This window comes from Atractosteus spatula, chromosome 12 (genome assembly GCF_055471065.1).
Source record: "Atractosteus spatula isolate fAtrSpa1 chromosome 12, fAtrSpa1.hap1, whole genome shotgun sequence".
Taxonomy (NCBI): domain Eukaryota; kingdom Metazoa; phylum Chordata; class Actinopteri; order Semionotiformes; family Lepisosteidae; genus Atractosteus; species Atractosteus spatula.
Genome location: NC_142717.1, coordinates 30,189,402 through 30,206,128, shown reverse-complemented (window position 1 = coordinate 30,206,128; position 16,727 = coordinate 30,189,402). Strand labels below are relative to the sequence as shown.

At 39.1% G+C, this 16,727-nt stretch overlaps 1 protein-coding gene across 5 annotated transcripts in view; it reads right to left on the bottom strand.

Moving 5' to 3' along the window:
- The window catches only part of plekhg4b (pleckstrin homology domain containing, family G (with RhoGef domain) member 4B), a 64,235-nt gene that overhangs the window by 2,393 nt on the left and 45,115 nt on the right, over positions 1-16,727 (bottom strand). For 3 of the 5 annotated variants that reach the window (XM_088929612.1, XM_088929608.1, XM_088929610.1), the window contains exons 6-22: positions 15,663-15,756; positions 14,740-14,826; positions 14,295-14,411; positions 13,124-13,222; positions 12,351-12,493; positions 10,437-10,575; positions 9,635-9,757; positions 9,322-9,513; positions 7,732-8,567; positions 7,109-7,358; positions 6,872-6,982; positions 5,799-6,023; positions 4,774-4,944; positions 3,911-4,088; positions 3,671-3,787; positions 780-1,049; positions 446-666 (exon numbers count right to left, since the gene is read on the bottom strand). In XM_088929612.1, coding sequence (XP_088785738.1) covers positions 446-666; positions 780-1,049; positions 3,671-3,787; positions 3,911-4,088; positions 4,774-4,944; positions 5,799-6,023; positions 6,872-6,982; positions 7,109-7,358; positions 7,732-8,567; positions 9,322-9,513; positions 9,635-9,757; positions 10,437-10,575; positions 12,351-12,493; positions 13,124-13,222; positions 14,295-14,411; positions 14,740-14,826; positions 15,663-15,756 — 3,373 coding nt within the window. The remainder of the gene's footprint in view (positions 1-445; positions 667-779; positions 1,050-3,670; positions 3,788-3,910; positions 4,089-4,773; positions 4,945-5,798; positions 6,024-6,871; positions 6,983-7,108; positions 7,359-7,731; positions 8,568-9,321; positions 9,514-9,634; positions 9,758-10,436; positions 10,576-12,350; positions 12,494-13,123; positions 13,223-14,294; positions 14,412-14,739; positions 14,827-15,662; positions 15,757-16,727) is intronic. The other 2 variants (XM_088929609.1, XM_088929611.1) reach the window with 1 other exon arrangement.

The window sequence follows — 16,727 nt, the reverse complement described above, 5'->3', positions numbered from 1 at the left end:
CCAGAAGAACTTAATAAGGTATTAAAGATGAAGGGGTTATAGAATCTCATTCTTATATCCAAGAATGGTGAAAATGGTACAAAGTACAGACAAGCTCTTCTTGGTAGAGATTCTGAACTATAGTACAGTTGTGCAGGGCACAAGAAAGGACATTTAGTTTTTGTAATGAGTTAGTTCTATGTGAAGTTTAAATATGAACACCAATGACCTCTCATAATGAGAGGAGAGTATGTGTAATGGACAGATTTATCTGTATGAGTACAGCGTAAAAAAATGTGGTCTTGGGAGAACTGTTTTAACATCTTTCAGCAGATACTAATAACAAAAGGTCAGGTCCCCCATCACCCGTTCCAGAAGGCAGACATGTTTGCATTCCGGCAGGTGGTATTCAGCAGCTCTATGCCAGATAAGGATGTATTCAACTGGAAGGATAAAATATACTCACTGCTGTGATGTACTGACTGCTGGGCTGTTTGAGATCTTCATTTTTCTGAAACAGTGGTGGGGAGGGGGATTGCAAGGGAGGCGACGAACACAGGAAGGAGGTCCCTTCACTAGAGAAGGTATCAGCAGAAGTTTGTGCTTGGCTGGCCAGAGTCAGACCACTCAGACCAGTCACACTGTCACTTGAGGTGCACTGAGAGGAGGTTTCAGAACTCTCGGTTACTGTTGTTGAGAAACCAAGAGACAGAGAAAGAGACCTGGGTTAGTGAAGAGCAGAAAATGCTTAAGTGTCAGGCAAAAGAAAGACAGCATAATCCCATTGAATAATCACTCACTCATGGAGGGCTGGCTTCCTGTTTCCTGCTCCAGCTCATCTTCTTCAATGCATGTTCCGATGTCGTATGACCAGTGATTTAAACTCGGGCAGTTGGCTATAGCATATGACGGAGAAGGGTATATGTGGAGGTTTAAGGACCCCAGGATGGAGGAAGAGGACTGGCTGCTGGAGGAAGAGGTGCTGCTGTTGGAGATGGTAGAGTGTGGCCTTTTGAAGGGCGTGGAGTGGTCAAAGGAAGACACTGCTATAGAGGCTCTAGTTCTGGATTCTGAAAAAAGGAGGGATCAACACAGAATTTAAAAAGATCCAGATCTAAACAGCAACCCAACACATACATCACAGTCAACATACCTGTGGATATCTTACAAGGAAGATGTTGTTCCTATATGATTGTACCTACTGTAAGTACTGTGTAGTTCCTGTGTAGTTTGTCTTGAAAGTCCATTAACAAATATAAGATAAAATGAGTGCCACTTATATCTTTCAGGGGTCCTTTGTAAGGTACGTATACACATCTGTTTCACTCATCAAAGTTAACTGCTAAATATGTGTTGTGATGCCACGAGGGGCATTTTCCTTGCAGTACAGTACTTTTTCAGATGAATCATCCCGTTTACTGATACTTTTGGCATCACTAAGATGGCTGTGAGAGAATGCCAGCACTTAAGATGGCATTACCCAGCAATTGCTGGAACAGGAAACAGATGAGTGCCCTGTTCCAGCCTATATAAATTGAGTACTGAGCTGGTGGTGAGTGTCCTCCAACTTGGCAGAAGTGCAGAGTGAAAGAAGGCTGTTGCATTCAAGATGCTTAGGACCGCTTTAGCATCTTACAAAATGGCCTGAGACTGGAGACATGAATTGGACCACAGGAAGACCTGAGCAGGAAGGAAGGAAATAAACTGCAGTAAGATCTGAGACAGAAGAGAGAAGACAAACTATTGGGAGGTCTGTGACTGGAGAGAGAGAGAACCTTTATTATTGGACGACCTGACAGTGAAGAGAGAATTCAAACTACAGATAGACTTAGAATCAAAGGAGGAGATTGAACAGAAAAAAAGGCCCTATTAAAGTTAAAAGAGAATACAAGTAAGGTAAACCATTATTTTAATTTTTGTCTGAAACAGTGTATTCAATAATAAACATGATGGTGCCAGAATAGTTGCCCCGATATTTAGTTAGAAAAATTAAGTTAGTTAGGAGCTCAAATAGGAACTAGGTTTATTTTAGTTTGTTATTTAACTTTTATATTTTATAATTCAAATACAAACACAGTTATCTGCCAAACTGTTTCCCAGTGTGTCTGTGTACTGGAACATGCCTATATTCCATGCCCATGTGATGACAGCGACCCCCATGGCATCACAATCTTTAAAAGAATGAGAAATCTCTTTAAAGGGTTCCAACACCTCAGTATTGTTTCACTGAGGTTATGGATACTAGCTACTGATACCAAGTTAGAAAATAGCTACTAATAGCTACTACAAATAACAAACAGCTACTAATACTTGCTAATAATAGCATGAAATAATGAATTGTCATTCCGATCATTCATTATGTAGGTATAATATTAGATTTCTTGTTTCTCAGATGTATTGTATAATTTAAGATTGAATACATGTTCAATCAGTGACATGAATTTCAGGTCTTTATTCTTTGAACATGATTGGTTCATATCATTGTTATTTTTATAAAACACTTAATCGGAGGCCTTATTCACACGCAGTTGGTGTCAGTTTCCTAAAGGTGCATATTCTCAAAGTAGTTTTATATAGAACAACTTTTACTGTATATAATAAAACAGTACACTCATTAAAACATATTTTCATTATGATTTTAAAACCTTTATTTTTTGTATCACATACTGCAAGACAAAATTAATTTATTGTGAATTTCTTAAATGCATGTGTGATACATCCCCACGTTTAGTAGCTTGCATCAACCACTCTAACATAACCACCTGACATTAAACAACAGTTAGGGCTAAATGCTAGCTTCATCAGACATTAAAACATGAGTAAGAACAGCTCCAAAATAAAATCAAACATAGATATTAATAAACATTACACCAACTCTATCTACCTTTTTTTAAAAAAAACAACTAGTCCTTTGTTACAACTTCATGTATGCATCAAAAGACACTCCTTTTATAAAAATGCCAAACAAATCCCATGTGGAAAATCTCAACAGTCCCGACAATTAACAACTATTCCATTACATAGATTTTGAAGTATTTCCAAAGTCTTTAATAATTGACTTGGCGGCCCCTAGCGGTGATCTTGTTGTCAGACTGCCCTCCGGGTCAACAGACACACCAGGGCCAGGAGTTAATATAGGCGACCTCGGCAGTGTATTCAATAGCTAACACATTTTACATTGACTGCAACAGATGTTCTGTATGTGTGCAGACACAATAATATTCAATGTATAAACATCAAAAACTTCAAATGTGTTATAGATATACACACAGGAAACACCTGCAACCTGAGCATGTTCAGGCAATGCCACCTATCTGTAGCCAGACAATAGAGGATAGATTTCTCCATCTATGTGCAGAAAATGTTTTTTAAAAGCCTCCGAACAGCCTAGTTCAGGTTTCTTTGGTTAAATGGATAAGTACCTGCATACTAACCAGGATTCTGTACTGAAGCTCCAAAACAAAGAAAACAAAAAACTGAAATTCAAAGGGATTTTTTTTTTACTTAACTTTGAAGTGATCAACAAACTTGGTGCCACATATAAAAAGAGCACAAATATGTGGAATGAACACAGTTCTTTGGGCTTTTTGTCTAATTGCAGGGGCAATCAGTGCTTACAGTTAGAGACAGCTAAGACTGTGAAAAGCTAAAACAGTTAAGAAACACAGTTCTTGCTTAACAGTTAACTTACCTGTTCCCTTCATGATATAATCTATTGCTCTGTCACTTATTGCAGCATCGCTGGGCTTAATGTCCATAAAAGGCTTATTGCCTATTCCCATTGAGACCATCTCCTGCATTCGCAGCTCTATAAACAAAATTATAATAATAAAATAATATATACATGTGCACAGCATGAATTAGATTATTATAAATGTGTTTTTATAATTTCAAAAGGTTTTTGATCGAGGTTCCAAAAACAGATATTTACCTCTGTTCCGCAGTGCTTGTCTCCACAGAATTTTTCCTATTATGTTCGTCCAAGCTGCCTTCACCTCCGCTGAGCAGGCTTGTAGGATGAAGGTATCCTGCGATTTCCTACGTCGAAACCAGATTTCAAACCGCAGCCCACTGTCGCCCACGTTTTCGGTCATTCCGATTTCTGCAGTCTGCAAAACATTATGTCCATGAATAGTGATTAGGGCTTGAGCTGGGTCCTGCTTCAAGTGGGTTTAGCCAGCAGCTATATCACCCTGTAACTCACAAATTGGAGCCCATTGAAGCTACGCAGGTTGAACCTGGCCAGTACCTGGATGGGAGACCTCCTGGAAAAAACTAAGGTTTCTGTAAATTAACAAAAAGCTGCTGAACAAAAGGACGAACTTTTGTTATGTGAGAAAGGATGATTTCTCAAAAACTGACCCAAAGTATTTATTCTGTCTCATAAGTGAATTCTGAGATGCACAAAGACACCAAATTCAGTGGAACAGCTACTAAATAATGGAGAAGAGATGCAAGACAGGGAAAACAAGTCTGTGTTTTCACAGTGCTGTACTGTTCTCTGCACGTTAGGGTCAAAGGTCACTCTTTTCTGTCTGTGAAAGTAGTCACTTCTGTCTGTATTTATATTTTAAATAAGACATCAGTAGCATGTACGGCTAAGCTCCTGAAACATTAACACCAACTCTGAACATCTGTCAGTTGTTAATTAATAATATTTCTAGCAATTCGGTTGCACTTTTGCCTTGAACGCTGACCTCCATCTGGAATTGTCCATTAATATCATCAAGAAAGTCTCACACTACATTGACAGAAGACTGTTGCACCGAAGCTTTACTTTCTGTTGTTCTGTACCTTGTAGGACTGTTTGTAAATGTAGATGTCATATCCCCCATCAATCTTTTTAGTTTTGCTGAACAGAATGAGGTCCTCAAAAAGGAAGACGTGCCGGAGGTACTTCCTGCGTCCGCACCAGACAATAAACTCATCCTGGCACCGCAGCTGCCCTTGTTCTTTCAGATTCACCTGAAACAAAAGGAAGAACTTGTCAGCACTGCAAACACACAACTTCTGCCAGGCCTTGGGATACAGGATTCCATCATACAGCTGACTTCTGAGGCTGAGGAGAAAAAATACACATCTACTGCTTTTAGAAGATCTTGGTGTAAGAGAAGAACATCAAATATTCTTGTAGTGTTGGTTCTTACATCAGGATCTGGCTGTCTAGATTTATTGTACTAGTCTCAAAATCTGTCCCTCACTATTACAGTTAAATAACACTTGTGTAGCATGTAGATTTCAAGGCAATCTGGCCTCTTGGCTTGTTTTGCAGTAACTATTAAAAAATGTATCTCCAGTTCAAAATAAGAAGACCGCATTTGGCATCTGTCTTTAGGAAACTATACTTTTGCTGAAAGCTGCTTATTCCAAGCAAGGTTTGTATTGATCCAGAGCTGGTTTGTGAAGTAAAGTGCCCGAGGCCAGACAACCCCCTTGTCCATTGCAAGACACCCATACACACAAACAGGGAAAATTTAGTTGCCCCAATTGATCTAGCCTGCATTTCTTTGGATGGTGGGAGGGAAATGCTGCACCTAGCAGATGCTATCTTAAACATGGGCAGAACATGTAAACTCCAGATGGGAACCACCAGAATCAAACCCAGGACCCAAGAGCTGTGAGCTTCTATTGCATGTATTTCTGCGCATTTGTCTAGCCCTCTCTTGAAAGGGTGTGTTACATATGTTTTTTTATTATTAAAAAGTAAAGATTATATATCTGTATATATGTCTCCAGAGCTCTCCAGATAACCCACAGCAGTCCGCCCCTCCACACCTCTCCTCTCCCGTACTCATACTGATTAACATAGTTGGCCTCACATCGCAGCCTCGAATGGCATCCATGGCCAGCAGGTCGTTGCCATGGCGCAGCTGGAATTTGACCATCTCCTCGGCAGCCCGCAGGTCAGTGAGCTCCTGGTCCTGCGATTTGCTGCACTCCTTGATCATGTCCTTCAGGAGCAGCGCGTACTTGCTCATCCTCTGGATGGGCTTCAGCAGATAGGAGGCCAGGTCCATTCTATCTCCCAGCTCCAGCTGCTTGTTCTAGAAACCATAGCAGATGGAGGATTAGAAACAAAATGAAAAACTGACCAGTCTGCTCAGTCCTTGCCGACTTGCCTGATAAATAATATCACAGTGATGAGGTAGTTGAAGGGACGTTGTGCAGTGGAGCAGATTGGGTTTGGAAAAGACCACATTCTGAGCCCTGCTTCAGCGTGTTAACCATTGTGCTATGTTCGTGTCACCCTCTGGAATTTATCTCCACCACCTGTGAAGTGTTCATATGCCTCTCCTCCTAGATGAACTTGAGCAAATTAAAGTTATTTCTTATTTCTTATTTCAAATGAATATTTGCAATGCAGTTCTGGCTTCTAGAAAGCCATGACCTTCCTTCTGGTGATAGGATTTTATTGACTTGAATCATGTTTCTAAGGGTGTTGTTATCTGTATGATCACATTTCTTCTGTTATTTATTCAAACTTTCAGCTAAAAAGTCCAGGAATGTATATGGACAATCTTGTCTGGAATGATTTGAGAGCAGCACTATCTTTTTGTGAACATGTGGTGGGCAAATTGTACATAACAATCTATATTAAGTCTTAGTGGTGCATTATACAATTTGAACATAACATTGATTTAAATTTCATGCTTTGAACTGTATTTATTAATTTAATTTTTGTTTTCCCTTTTTGTTTACAAAAGAAGTAGATGATGTACATATTTTTATTAGTAGCTGCTTCAAGCTCAGCTTGCCAATAAAGACATATTTCAGTTAAACGTTGTAAATAGTATTATTTGGACTCGTAGAGTGACACTTGATGCACTGTGGGATTACATTTCACATCACATTAGGAGACTGGCAAGGATGAAGCTTAAGAATTTGGACTCACCTTAAAAAAGCCGTTGCCATGACTGGCTAACAGTGCATCTGACTGTGGCTTGTTCTTGCTGTATAAAGCATACATCCCAAATTGTTCCTCCTTCAAAGAAAAAGGTGTTTTCTATCATAAAATTGGATGTTTTTCAATTACCATTTTGTTATGCTCATCACAAATAAGGAACTATATTTAGAAATGCACCTACATCATACGTGAATAATAGCTTGTAAGCACAGTTGAGAAACTTACGTGTCGAAGGAAACAGCTGCTGACAGACAGCGGGGACTCCACACAGTGCTCCAGTTCTTTGAGAAAATACTGACTGTGAAAATCATACAGTTTCTCCATATTTCCAAAGATGATGTTGCGCTTTCCTCTTAAATCCTGGGGCAGGTCTATCCTTTCCATCTCCGGAAAATAGTTTTCAATTATATAACCAAGTGATCGAACATATTCCCTCTCTGTGGAAATCATTTCATCCATAATGTGCTGCATTTTGCTGTTTTAAAACACCAAAATCATGGTTACATCATAGCACATACAGTCATGTATATAAGTACTGTATTCTTGTACAATAATGTTTCTGTTCTACATTTGGTTTTGATGAAAAAAATTCAAAAGGAAAAAGGTCGATAACATGATGTTACAATTATTTATGGCTTATCTCTATTCCTTGATATTTTGTGAGGGTGCTATTTCTAAAAATAGCATTGTGATTTTATTCTCCTGATATTTCTAAGTCACTTCCGGACAGAAAATTCAAAACAAATCAGTTTTCAGTCAGTAAGAGCACTTCCAGCTTCTTTTCAATGAAGGAGAAGCCATCATAGCCAGATTTTCGAACTGAGAAAGGGGAATTAAAGAGCTCGTACCTGCTCTGCTTTCTGATGTCTCCGTCAGAGTGTCTGCTGTGCATTCTGGGAGGGGAGGACAGGCTGCGGCTCCGGCACAGCTGCGGGCTTTTCACGTCAGGCCTAAGCAGCTTTTTTTCTGCGGCCACGTTATTGGCCACTTCCAGCCCCCTAATGTAGACACCCGTGTACCCGTGGCTGCTCTCCCTCGAGGAAGCGTCATGGCCGACGTTTTTCTTCATCATCTTTTTCAACGGCTGCTTCCTGTGCCGCGCCGCTGGGGAGCACACGGGTTCCGACCAGCAGGAGGCAGAGGAGTCCACAGTGCAGTCGCTATCGGTGTCGTCAAACACAGCCGGGCTCGGCCCGCTTTGCTCGGACCCAGCTTGAAAGGGGGCCAGAAACAAAGAGTGGCTTTTAGAGAATGGGACATCCTCGCGCCTGTGAGGACTCATTTTTCTGGACTCCTGAGTCTGCGTGGGGTTTATGCAACTGTCACTGACACGTCGGCATGAAGGCTGCCTGACTCCCGTTTTTCCTTCAGCTGTTTTGGAGTCAGCTGGTGATGTTAGCCCACAGCTTTTGGGTGTCGTCGTGGCTCTAGCTAAGACTTCTTCCAGATGCTGTCTGGTTTGCTGACATTTCATCCAGTGGCTGTTCCACTCCTTCAGCTTGCTGGGGCTGTTGAGATTCAACACCATTTCATTTAGAGTGTGGAAATTCTCTGGCGAGAACTTTTTAGCCTCACGGTGATAGTCCTGCAGGATCTGAATCTCTGCTGGAGAGAGCCTGGGAGTGCTGTCTTCCACATTCAGCTGCCTAAAGTATTCATTGCAGTGTTCCACCCATTGGTCAGCCTAGAAAAACAGAGTAACTCCAGTTACCAACAGCCAAACAATGTGAGGGCAGCAGGCAGATGACTCCTGAGTTTGGATTGGAAAGAAGGATTAAGGAAAAAGAGAAGAAAATGTTTTTTGAAAAGTAACATATCAATGCAAAGTTAATCAAAAGCCTTCAGTGTGATAAATTCTCCTGCCTCAATCGTATTACCCTGCAATTATTAAGGTTTAAGTTGTATATTAGACAGAATTAGTACACTAACATTATATTTTTGTCTGTAAAAATGAGTTATTACTTCATCATATAATGTCATATACCCAAGTTAGAGGAATGTTCTCACATATTCTCATAGTATTAGATATGTAGTATATCAAGGCCTCAGCAAAATATTTATCTTGAACATCAAAGAAGTGGGCATTTCTTCCATCATACAAACTGATGCTTTCTGCAGATTAGCTAAGACTACACAAATAACACTGAAGACACTGTCTCCTGACTGAACATACAGTATACAGTATGGGCAACAACTCTGCTTCTATGCTAAACAGACAAATTAAGGCTAATTAGCCAGGATGGAGCTGTTACCACAATAAGCCACTCAAAGCTGCAGCAACTGCAATAAGAGACAGGAAATTCTTAACAGATATCTATGGCTTATTGGATTTGAATGCATTTATGATTTAGAACATTTTACACAGTGTGACGTCTTATGACCAACCTAACACTACAAAAAGGACACTCAAGAAATGAATCAAGACAATAAAAAATTACCGTATCATAAAACTCATACAGATTGACCAATATTTCCAGCTCAGTCCTTCGCCTCTCGATTCTGCCAATGGTGTTGTGCAAGTGCAGTTTAAAGTCCTGCACCTTTTGTTCCAGGTGAGCATCTTTGAAAAGGGAGGTGTTAGCGATGCCTTTGGACTCCTTGATGAGCTGCATCCCCCTTTTCTGATGTTGCTGTGGAAACAGGGTGCAATTAATCTTTGTACAGACAAATACAAACGTTCAGGGACGATGTTAAATAAGGACAATACAGGAGTATGTTTCAAAAAGCAGTTTTTCCTCCATAGATACATACTGCAGACTCCTCGAGAAACATTGCTAAGCACTGTCGCATCTGCTTCAGACCAGCTAAAGACATAGTCATAGAATCCAGAGGAGCGAGGTACTTCTCTCCCTCCACAGAAAACCACAATTTTATCTGTAGAGAAAAAAACAAAATTTAGCTCACATTGACTTTGCTGATTTCAGGGAGAGGGTTCACAGTAACTTCCAAACAAAATCATCATCATTTCAAAAACCTATGCCTTCAATTTCAAACTAATGCTCCCTGTCCTTTGCCTCAGAATATACTGTACTTCTAATACTTTTGAAACAGGGATGCTTCCTTCTGTATTTTTGACATCAGGATGAAAATCAGCCCTGAAACTAACATGAAAGAAGTTATTATAGAGGGGCTTATAAACTCACCAGCCATATTATTGGGTACCCCCACTGAATACTGTGATGGGGCTCTGCAAGTAGAGAGAGCAGGTGGAATAGGATGTAATATGTATCTTATCTGAAAGTCTAGTCTTAACAGAGTGTTCCAACAGGATCTCCTACACTTGATGTTGTGATTAGAGTAATGGTGTGTGGGAGATAACATCAATTTGTTTTACTGGTTCTCAGCAGAATTGAGGTCTGTGGACATTTCTGACCAGGGGAAGGTGACAGAAGTCTTCCTCATGTCCCTAAAGTCAACCACTCATTGCCTGTCACTGAGAGGGTCTATACCTCAGACCAGTTGTTCCTCATATTTTGGCTGGCAAGTGTAAAAAGCTTCACTTTACATTCATCTGTTTTTGAATATCTTAACCGTAGAGTTGTCAATGTCCTACCTGGTTACTTCCTTCTTCAAACCTACGTATCTCCAAGAGATTCTCCAACTGTTTCAGAGACTTGTTGGACAGAATTACTAGCTTATGAACTTCTTCATCCACCTGATTGTACAACGCAGTGACCATATCAATGGCATCCCTGTAAACACCAAAATTTAGACAAATGAGGCTCATTAGTTATCATCCATAAATTAAGGGAAATACATTGTACAGTCCCAGATACAATATTCTAAGGACAATTGTCTTGCTTTAGTGATTTAGGACAAATAATGTGATACATTAATGTTGGAGTACTCTAAAATTGTGTAATGTAGGGAAGATTAAACATGTTATCTGAAACTACCTTCCCTAAATTTACATCCAGGTGTCTATGGCCACATCCGTCTCTTTTAGTGATTGCATTTGTTTAGGTCTTTCCAAGATCTTCTGCAAAATGCTGTCTTGGAGACGCCCAGTGACATAATGTACTAAAGGATCTACAATTATCACACCTCTACAAAAATGTTGTGCGTCAGCCTTTCTCTTTTGTAGTAGACTGCTGGCAGAATTCAAACAAGTTTGACGAGCAAGAGCTCCCTCTTCGAAAATATATGGTGATTATTCCTCATAATTATACCACACTGCATACCACAAACCTAGGTAATAATGTAGTGGATGATAGGAATGCAGTTTTCGAAGGTCAGTGCAATGTATTTTTATATAGTAACATTACCATATAAGCTAGGGAGCTGACAGTTCTCTTGTTGTTTCCAGCTAAGAAAAACAGCAGCTGAAGTCTCACTAGTGAGCTATCTTGGAGCGTCTGGGCCAGCTAGAAAAATATAACAAGTCCTGGGCATTCAAAACCACCTAACATGACTGTGAAGGAGTGTAGACTCTTAAATGCTTTTTGATTCTTTAAGGTTCTTGGGGTGTGTTGGTGGCAGCCATTACAATGCTAATCAAAAGCCAAAATGGCAGCCAGTTTCCAAACAATTGTAACTGGGACTCATAAAGTTTAAACTACAAGATGAAAGGCTACGCTTTAAAATTCAGCCAGCTACTGTTTGGCACTGGGGAAAGGAGCTGCTGCTTTGTGATTGGAGAAGAGTAACAGAATTTTAATTAAAACTCCAATCCACCCTGCAAATGGAAATTCATACAGAGGCATCTTGAGTCGAGGCACAGAAAGTCCGCAACAAGAACATGGTTATAAATGAATAAAAACTCTCCAACGATAAAATACTCAGGTTACAGATTCACTATATGTCTTTCAAAGTTTCTTAATCTATTAACCAAATTTGAACTTTGATGATTGGGAAAATTTGTGGCAACTGGAGCCCATATTCCCTGGATTAACGTGAGATGGAACAAAGATTCAAAGATGCCCCTAAAATGTAAGAAATTAAGTTGAGCATTTAATCTACTATTTAATTGCTGCAAAGGGATTCATTACTTTACTCATCCGCTAAATTCAATCTAAATAAAATCAATCATTACAATAAGAGAAATACAAAATGTTCTTTACTGAAATGGCATGGATGTTATTCAGCTGTTATTTGCTGATTAAAAATATTTTTAAACAACTTGATATGTTTGTACACATAGTGATGTGTTTCTGACAGGAGCACATATACAGCATGAATGTGCCATAACAACATGCAACTGTTCAAATGCACAAAGGAGTTGTGGGAGCATGTAACAAGCTACTTGGCCAATGTTGTCAAAGACAACACCCCTGCTTTTTTCAAGAAGTGAACAGATGTGAGAGTAGGTCACTTTGGCTAATGGCATCTACGAGATGAATAAATATTGTGAATGTAAAACGCATGGGTGTGATCGTCAGATCAATCCACCACTAGCAACCAAGTGTGCTAAACAGGCTGAGCAACCTCCACTCGTTTGCAATCTTCCTTATATTCTGCTGTCTCCCACCTGTGATTCTCACTTTCACAGCACTCCTCTTTCTTGATTCTGGCCAGGATGGTTCCTCCCTGTAGTCGGAGCCGGATCAAGTGCCTGTCATCCAGGACATTCTTCATGAGGAGTCTGTGTCTGCTGATCACCTCTGCAACTTCCTAAAACAGCCATTGATTATTTCCCACTGTTATACTCAGAAAATTACTGCTGTCAACATTGTTTGGTTTTTGGTTTGTCTTTGCATGTTCTGCTGACATTTAAATTCTTTCACCCGCTAAGTGTTCAATTTGAACATTGAAGTTCTGATTAAAAAGTAAAGTGTGTAATTAAAACATCATTGGAAGGGACTGAGCGTGTTTTAAGGCACTGGATGTATACAAAAGTATGTTTTACATTAAAGACTGAAAAACAAACATGATTGCCAATCTTTTTCTAAAGCACTTGCAATTAGTTTGTATTTTTCCAGCATTAAAATGTGCGAATGATTGAGTGGGAAGCTGGGTCAGCATGCATTGGTGGCAAAGGAACCGGTTAAGGATAATACCGTGCCAAGAAACAATGCGTCACACCTGAAGAAGGGTCAACAACAGAAACATTGTGTTTCTCCTTTCTATTTTTTTAGCACGGCATTCACTTTCACTTGTTAAAATGTCTACTGTATATACATGTTTAATATACATTTATTTTTTAATGGTTGGCAGGGGACAAATGAACCTGACCATGCTCAGTCTTCTTCAGGAGCAAGCTGAGGATAGTAAGTGGTATTCAGACCTATGGAGTTGGCTGACCTGGGCAGTGGAGAGAGGACTGTGTGAGCTCAGGGTTGAGATGGAGCTCTGAAGGGTGGAGATGGCAGCATTACAGCTGCTTGCAAAGGGCTCAATTTTCTGCAATTCAGAAAAAAAATAATAAAAATAAATATTACGAAAGATAACAGCCTGCTATTTTTTATACTGGCTAGCTCAGACGTAGATGGCCTGCTTTTGGATTGTCCGTGATTTGCCTTCATACATGTTCTTTTGTTTGGTCCTTTAATTAATAAATGGCTGCGTAAACTCTTTGGCAATATATAAAACCAAGGATCTTAGACCATTGTAATCTAATGGGGATCACATTTCAGTAAACGCTGAACAAAACAGTGTCCCGTGACAGGGCAGGGGTGAAAACCTTTTGAGGAATTGAGTGACTTCTAAAGTATTATCTTGCCACCAAAAGCAGAGTACTCTGTCTGGTTGAGGACCTCATTTTTAAAAGTGACAGCTCCTATTCACATTTCCAAGAAGCTATACAGTATGCACCAGAAACATTAGCTCTTTTGACAAATACCAGTCTAACAAGAACAAGCAGATGAAATGACAAATGTACAAAGATTTTATAAACTGCTTTTTGATGTCTGCTCAACACCAAAAGAATGCTACAGTACATGTGAAAAGCCTATATTGGTTAAGCGGTGGTGGAAAAGTTACTTAAAAAGTAATCCATTACAGTTACAAACTACCTGTGTAGGCGATTACTTTTTTAATGGGAAGTTGGGGGGGAGTAGCTTTTAAGAGGAAATGTATTACTTGCATAGCAGCTGAAATTATTAATACTGTAGGTCACTATAACTGTTGACATTTTAAAATAAATTTTCCCCATTGTCCTGTTAGTTTTAAAAAGTAAAGTCTTATACAAGTAACTTGTAGCTGTAACAGATTAATTTTTCAAAGTAAGCTTCACCAACGCTTGTGAATAGTCATTATGAATTGCAGTCCTTTAAATATTCCATTTGCAAACTATACAGCCTATCTTCTTTGCTCAGGCTCAGAGGTGGTAGTATATGTTTGTGACAAAGAATCACCCTCCAAAAGCATGCAGCGCTGAGCACATCCCCTTAAAATAACATGGTCAAACCCAGATGAACCTTTAACCTAGTAAAGAGAAAAACAGACATACCTACATACAGTAAATTACACCTACCCTTCTGAACTGTATCCACTGATTGTGATCATAGAGAAAAGTCCCATCAAACTCTCTGGTGAGCTGACTGGAATCTATGTGTTTGTACAGTGTCTTCAGGGACGTTAGTGGTTCGTACTGTGGAAGGAGAAAATATAGCATGCTTTTCCTGCTCCGCTTTTGTTCAACAAGATCATTTAATTCTATCAACTTTTAAAGTTTTTGCTGTGTATGGAGGCCATCAAGTTAGGTCCCGGAGTACAAACGTAGCTTAGCCTTGTTGGGATAAATGCACTCAACACACATTTGTTTCAGCATTTTAGTTGTGTTGTTGTGGTTTTGTAACAGTCCACATTCTATTTGTTTTATTTATAATGTGTCAGTTCCTACAGACACATGGAAGACATTTAATTAGATTATTAATTATTACTTTTCAAAACCTTCTAGTATTATTGGAAATCATTACCTGTACAGTTGTGTCTCTTTCAGGTTTGCATGTTGTATCTTTGTCCACAAGCAGTAGAACAGAATAAAGTGCATTTGGCAGCAAAGTCTTTGAGGCAGCATTAAAAAGAAAAGAAAAAGAACACAGAAGGAGGAGATATCAGTGGAGAAAAAAGACACCATTTACATTTAATTGAGAGAGAAAAGCAGTAAATAATTGTTCATATGGGAAGTGATGAAGGTACAGTATCATGTAAACAACATCGAAGTCTTCGGGAAATGTTATGTATAATATAAAATGATCGGCGACTATACAATATATAGCATATAAACATTATCCCATTGTAAAATTGCATTATTCAAATGCCCATAGAAGCTGTCTATTTCCTTTTTGGAAAATGAAAATTGTTGGACTTGATTGACAGGTAGGTGTCAATGGTCTGCCCCTTTCTTCCAAAGGGAATCCCAAACTGCAAAATTCTGAAAATAGAACATTGAAGGATCCCCTACATTCTTGCAGTAAAAGAATGTACTTAAAGTATGATGAAATACGAACAAAGCCACTTCTATTTGTTATGTTGATGACTCATACAGTAGGTGTTCAAACAAGTTGGAACAAGCCAGTGCCAAGACTGACCCTTCCTTCAGAAATGTTACAAAACCAGTTGAGAGACTAAGAGGAAGACTCGGCAAAGGTCTCACACAATCTTTAAAAAATATCATATTCCAAAAAAAAATCATACGTTAACATAGAAGAATGATATACCAACAAATTCACAATGAAAATCAACAGTTCAAAAATTAGAAATGTTTGGAAGAGTTTAGAATTGTTTCAAACATTTCCTGCCTTTCAGTATGCCTTGACTCCTTCTGTTAAACAATTTTAGCCTGTGTACTTTTTCAATAAGATTTAAAAGAAGAAGCAATATTGCATTGAAACCTCACCTGGACTTCTGTTAGTGCTGCGAAAAGTGTTGAAATAGGCTGGTGCTTTCGGGCATCAACTACAACTGTTAGACCTAAATCACGCTTCTCTTTTCTGTTAAAGAAAAAGAAGTGGGGATATCAGAGGAGAGCATTTTACTTCAACTAGAACTTAGCTTCCAGCCTTCTTAAATATCCACAATTGATCTTAAACTTGTTCAAATTTACTGTAGAAAGAACCATTCGGACTTTGCTTTTAGGTGACCATGTGTTTTCCAGTGTACCATTCACAATCCAACCAGCTACTAACCATAGCCAGAGGGATGTTTAAAGGGAAGCAGAGAGAAGGGTTGTGTGTGAAAAAGAATGAGCAAGGTCAGAGGTTGAATCTGCAGGAAAAACAGTATTTCTACCAGTAAGCAATTGCATTCTTTAAAGTGTCTAGATTTTGATGAGGTGTCTCTAAAATGAACAGACAGTTCAATGCAAAGTGCATTTCATTGTCATTAGTTTTCATTGGATCCCAGACCGTACATATACCGATCGCACAGGTTTGCAAACAAGTAGCACGAGAAGGTGGTTTTTCAAACTTCCCTGCAGTTCCATTGTTTAAATACGCCTTTTATTTGCTTGTGGCTTTTGAGGCTTTGAACAGCTGTGTCAAATATGCAGGTTCTAATTTTTATTATTAAAAGACTGAGCTTTAAATTAAATCAAGTCAATCTTTTAAGGTACACTCACACAATGTATTAACAGGCAAGGTATAGTGACCTCAAAAGATCGAAACTCCTACGAGGGCAAAAAGCCAATGAACTATGAATCTGGTCTTTTGGCATGGTGGGCTGTCTGAGACCTGTTGCTTGTAAATATTTTTGTATAATTATGAACACATTTTGGAGTTATTTTTCTATCAAAGGAAGCATTCCTATATGAGCTCTTCATGTATTGTTCAAAAAACAACTTCAGACCATAAAAATCCTTCTGCAACATCCTACAGCAAATACCAATTTAACAGCATATTTCAACTGAATGAAAAATAGCCTAAGGAAGATACAATATTGAAGAGGAGACATTTTCAAAAGGTTT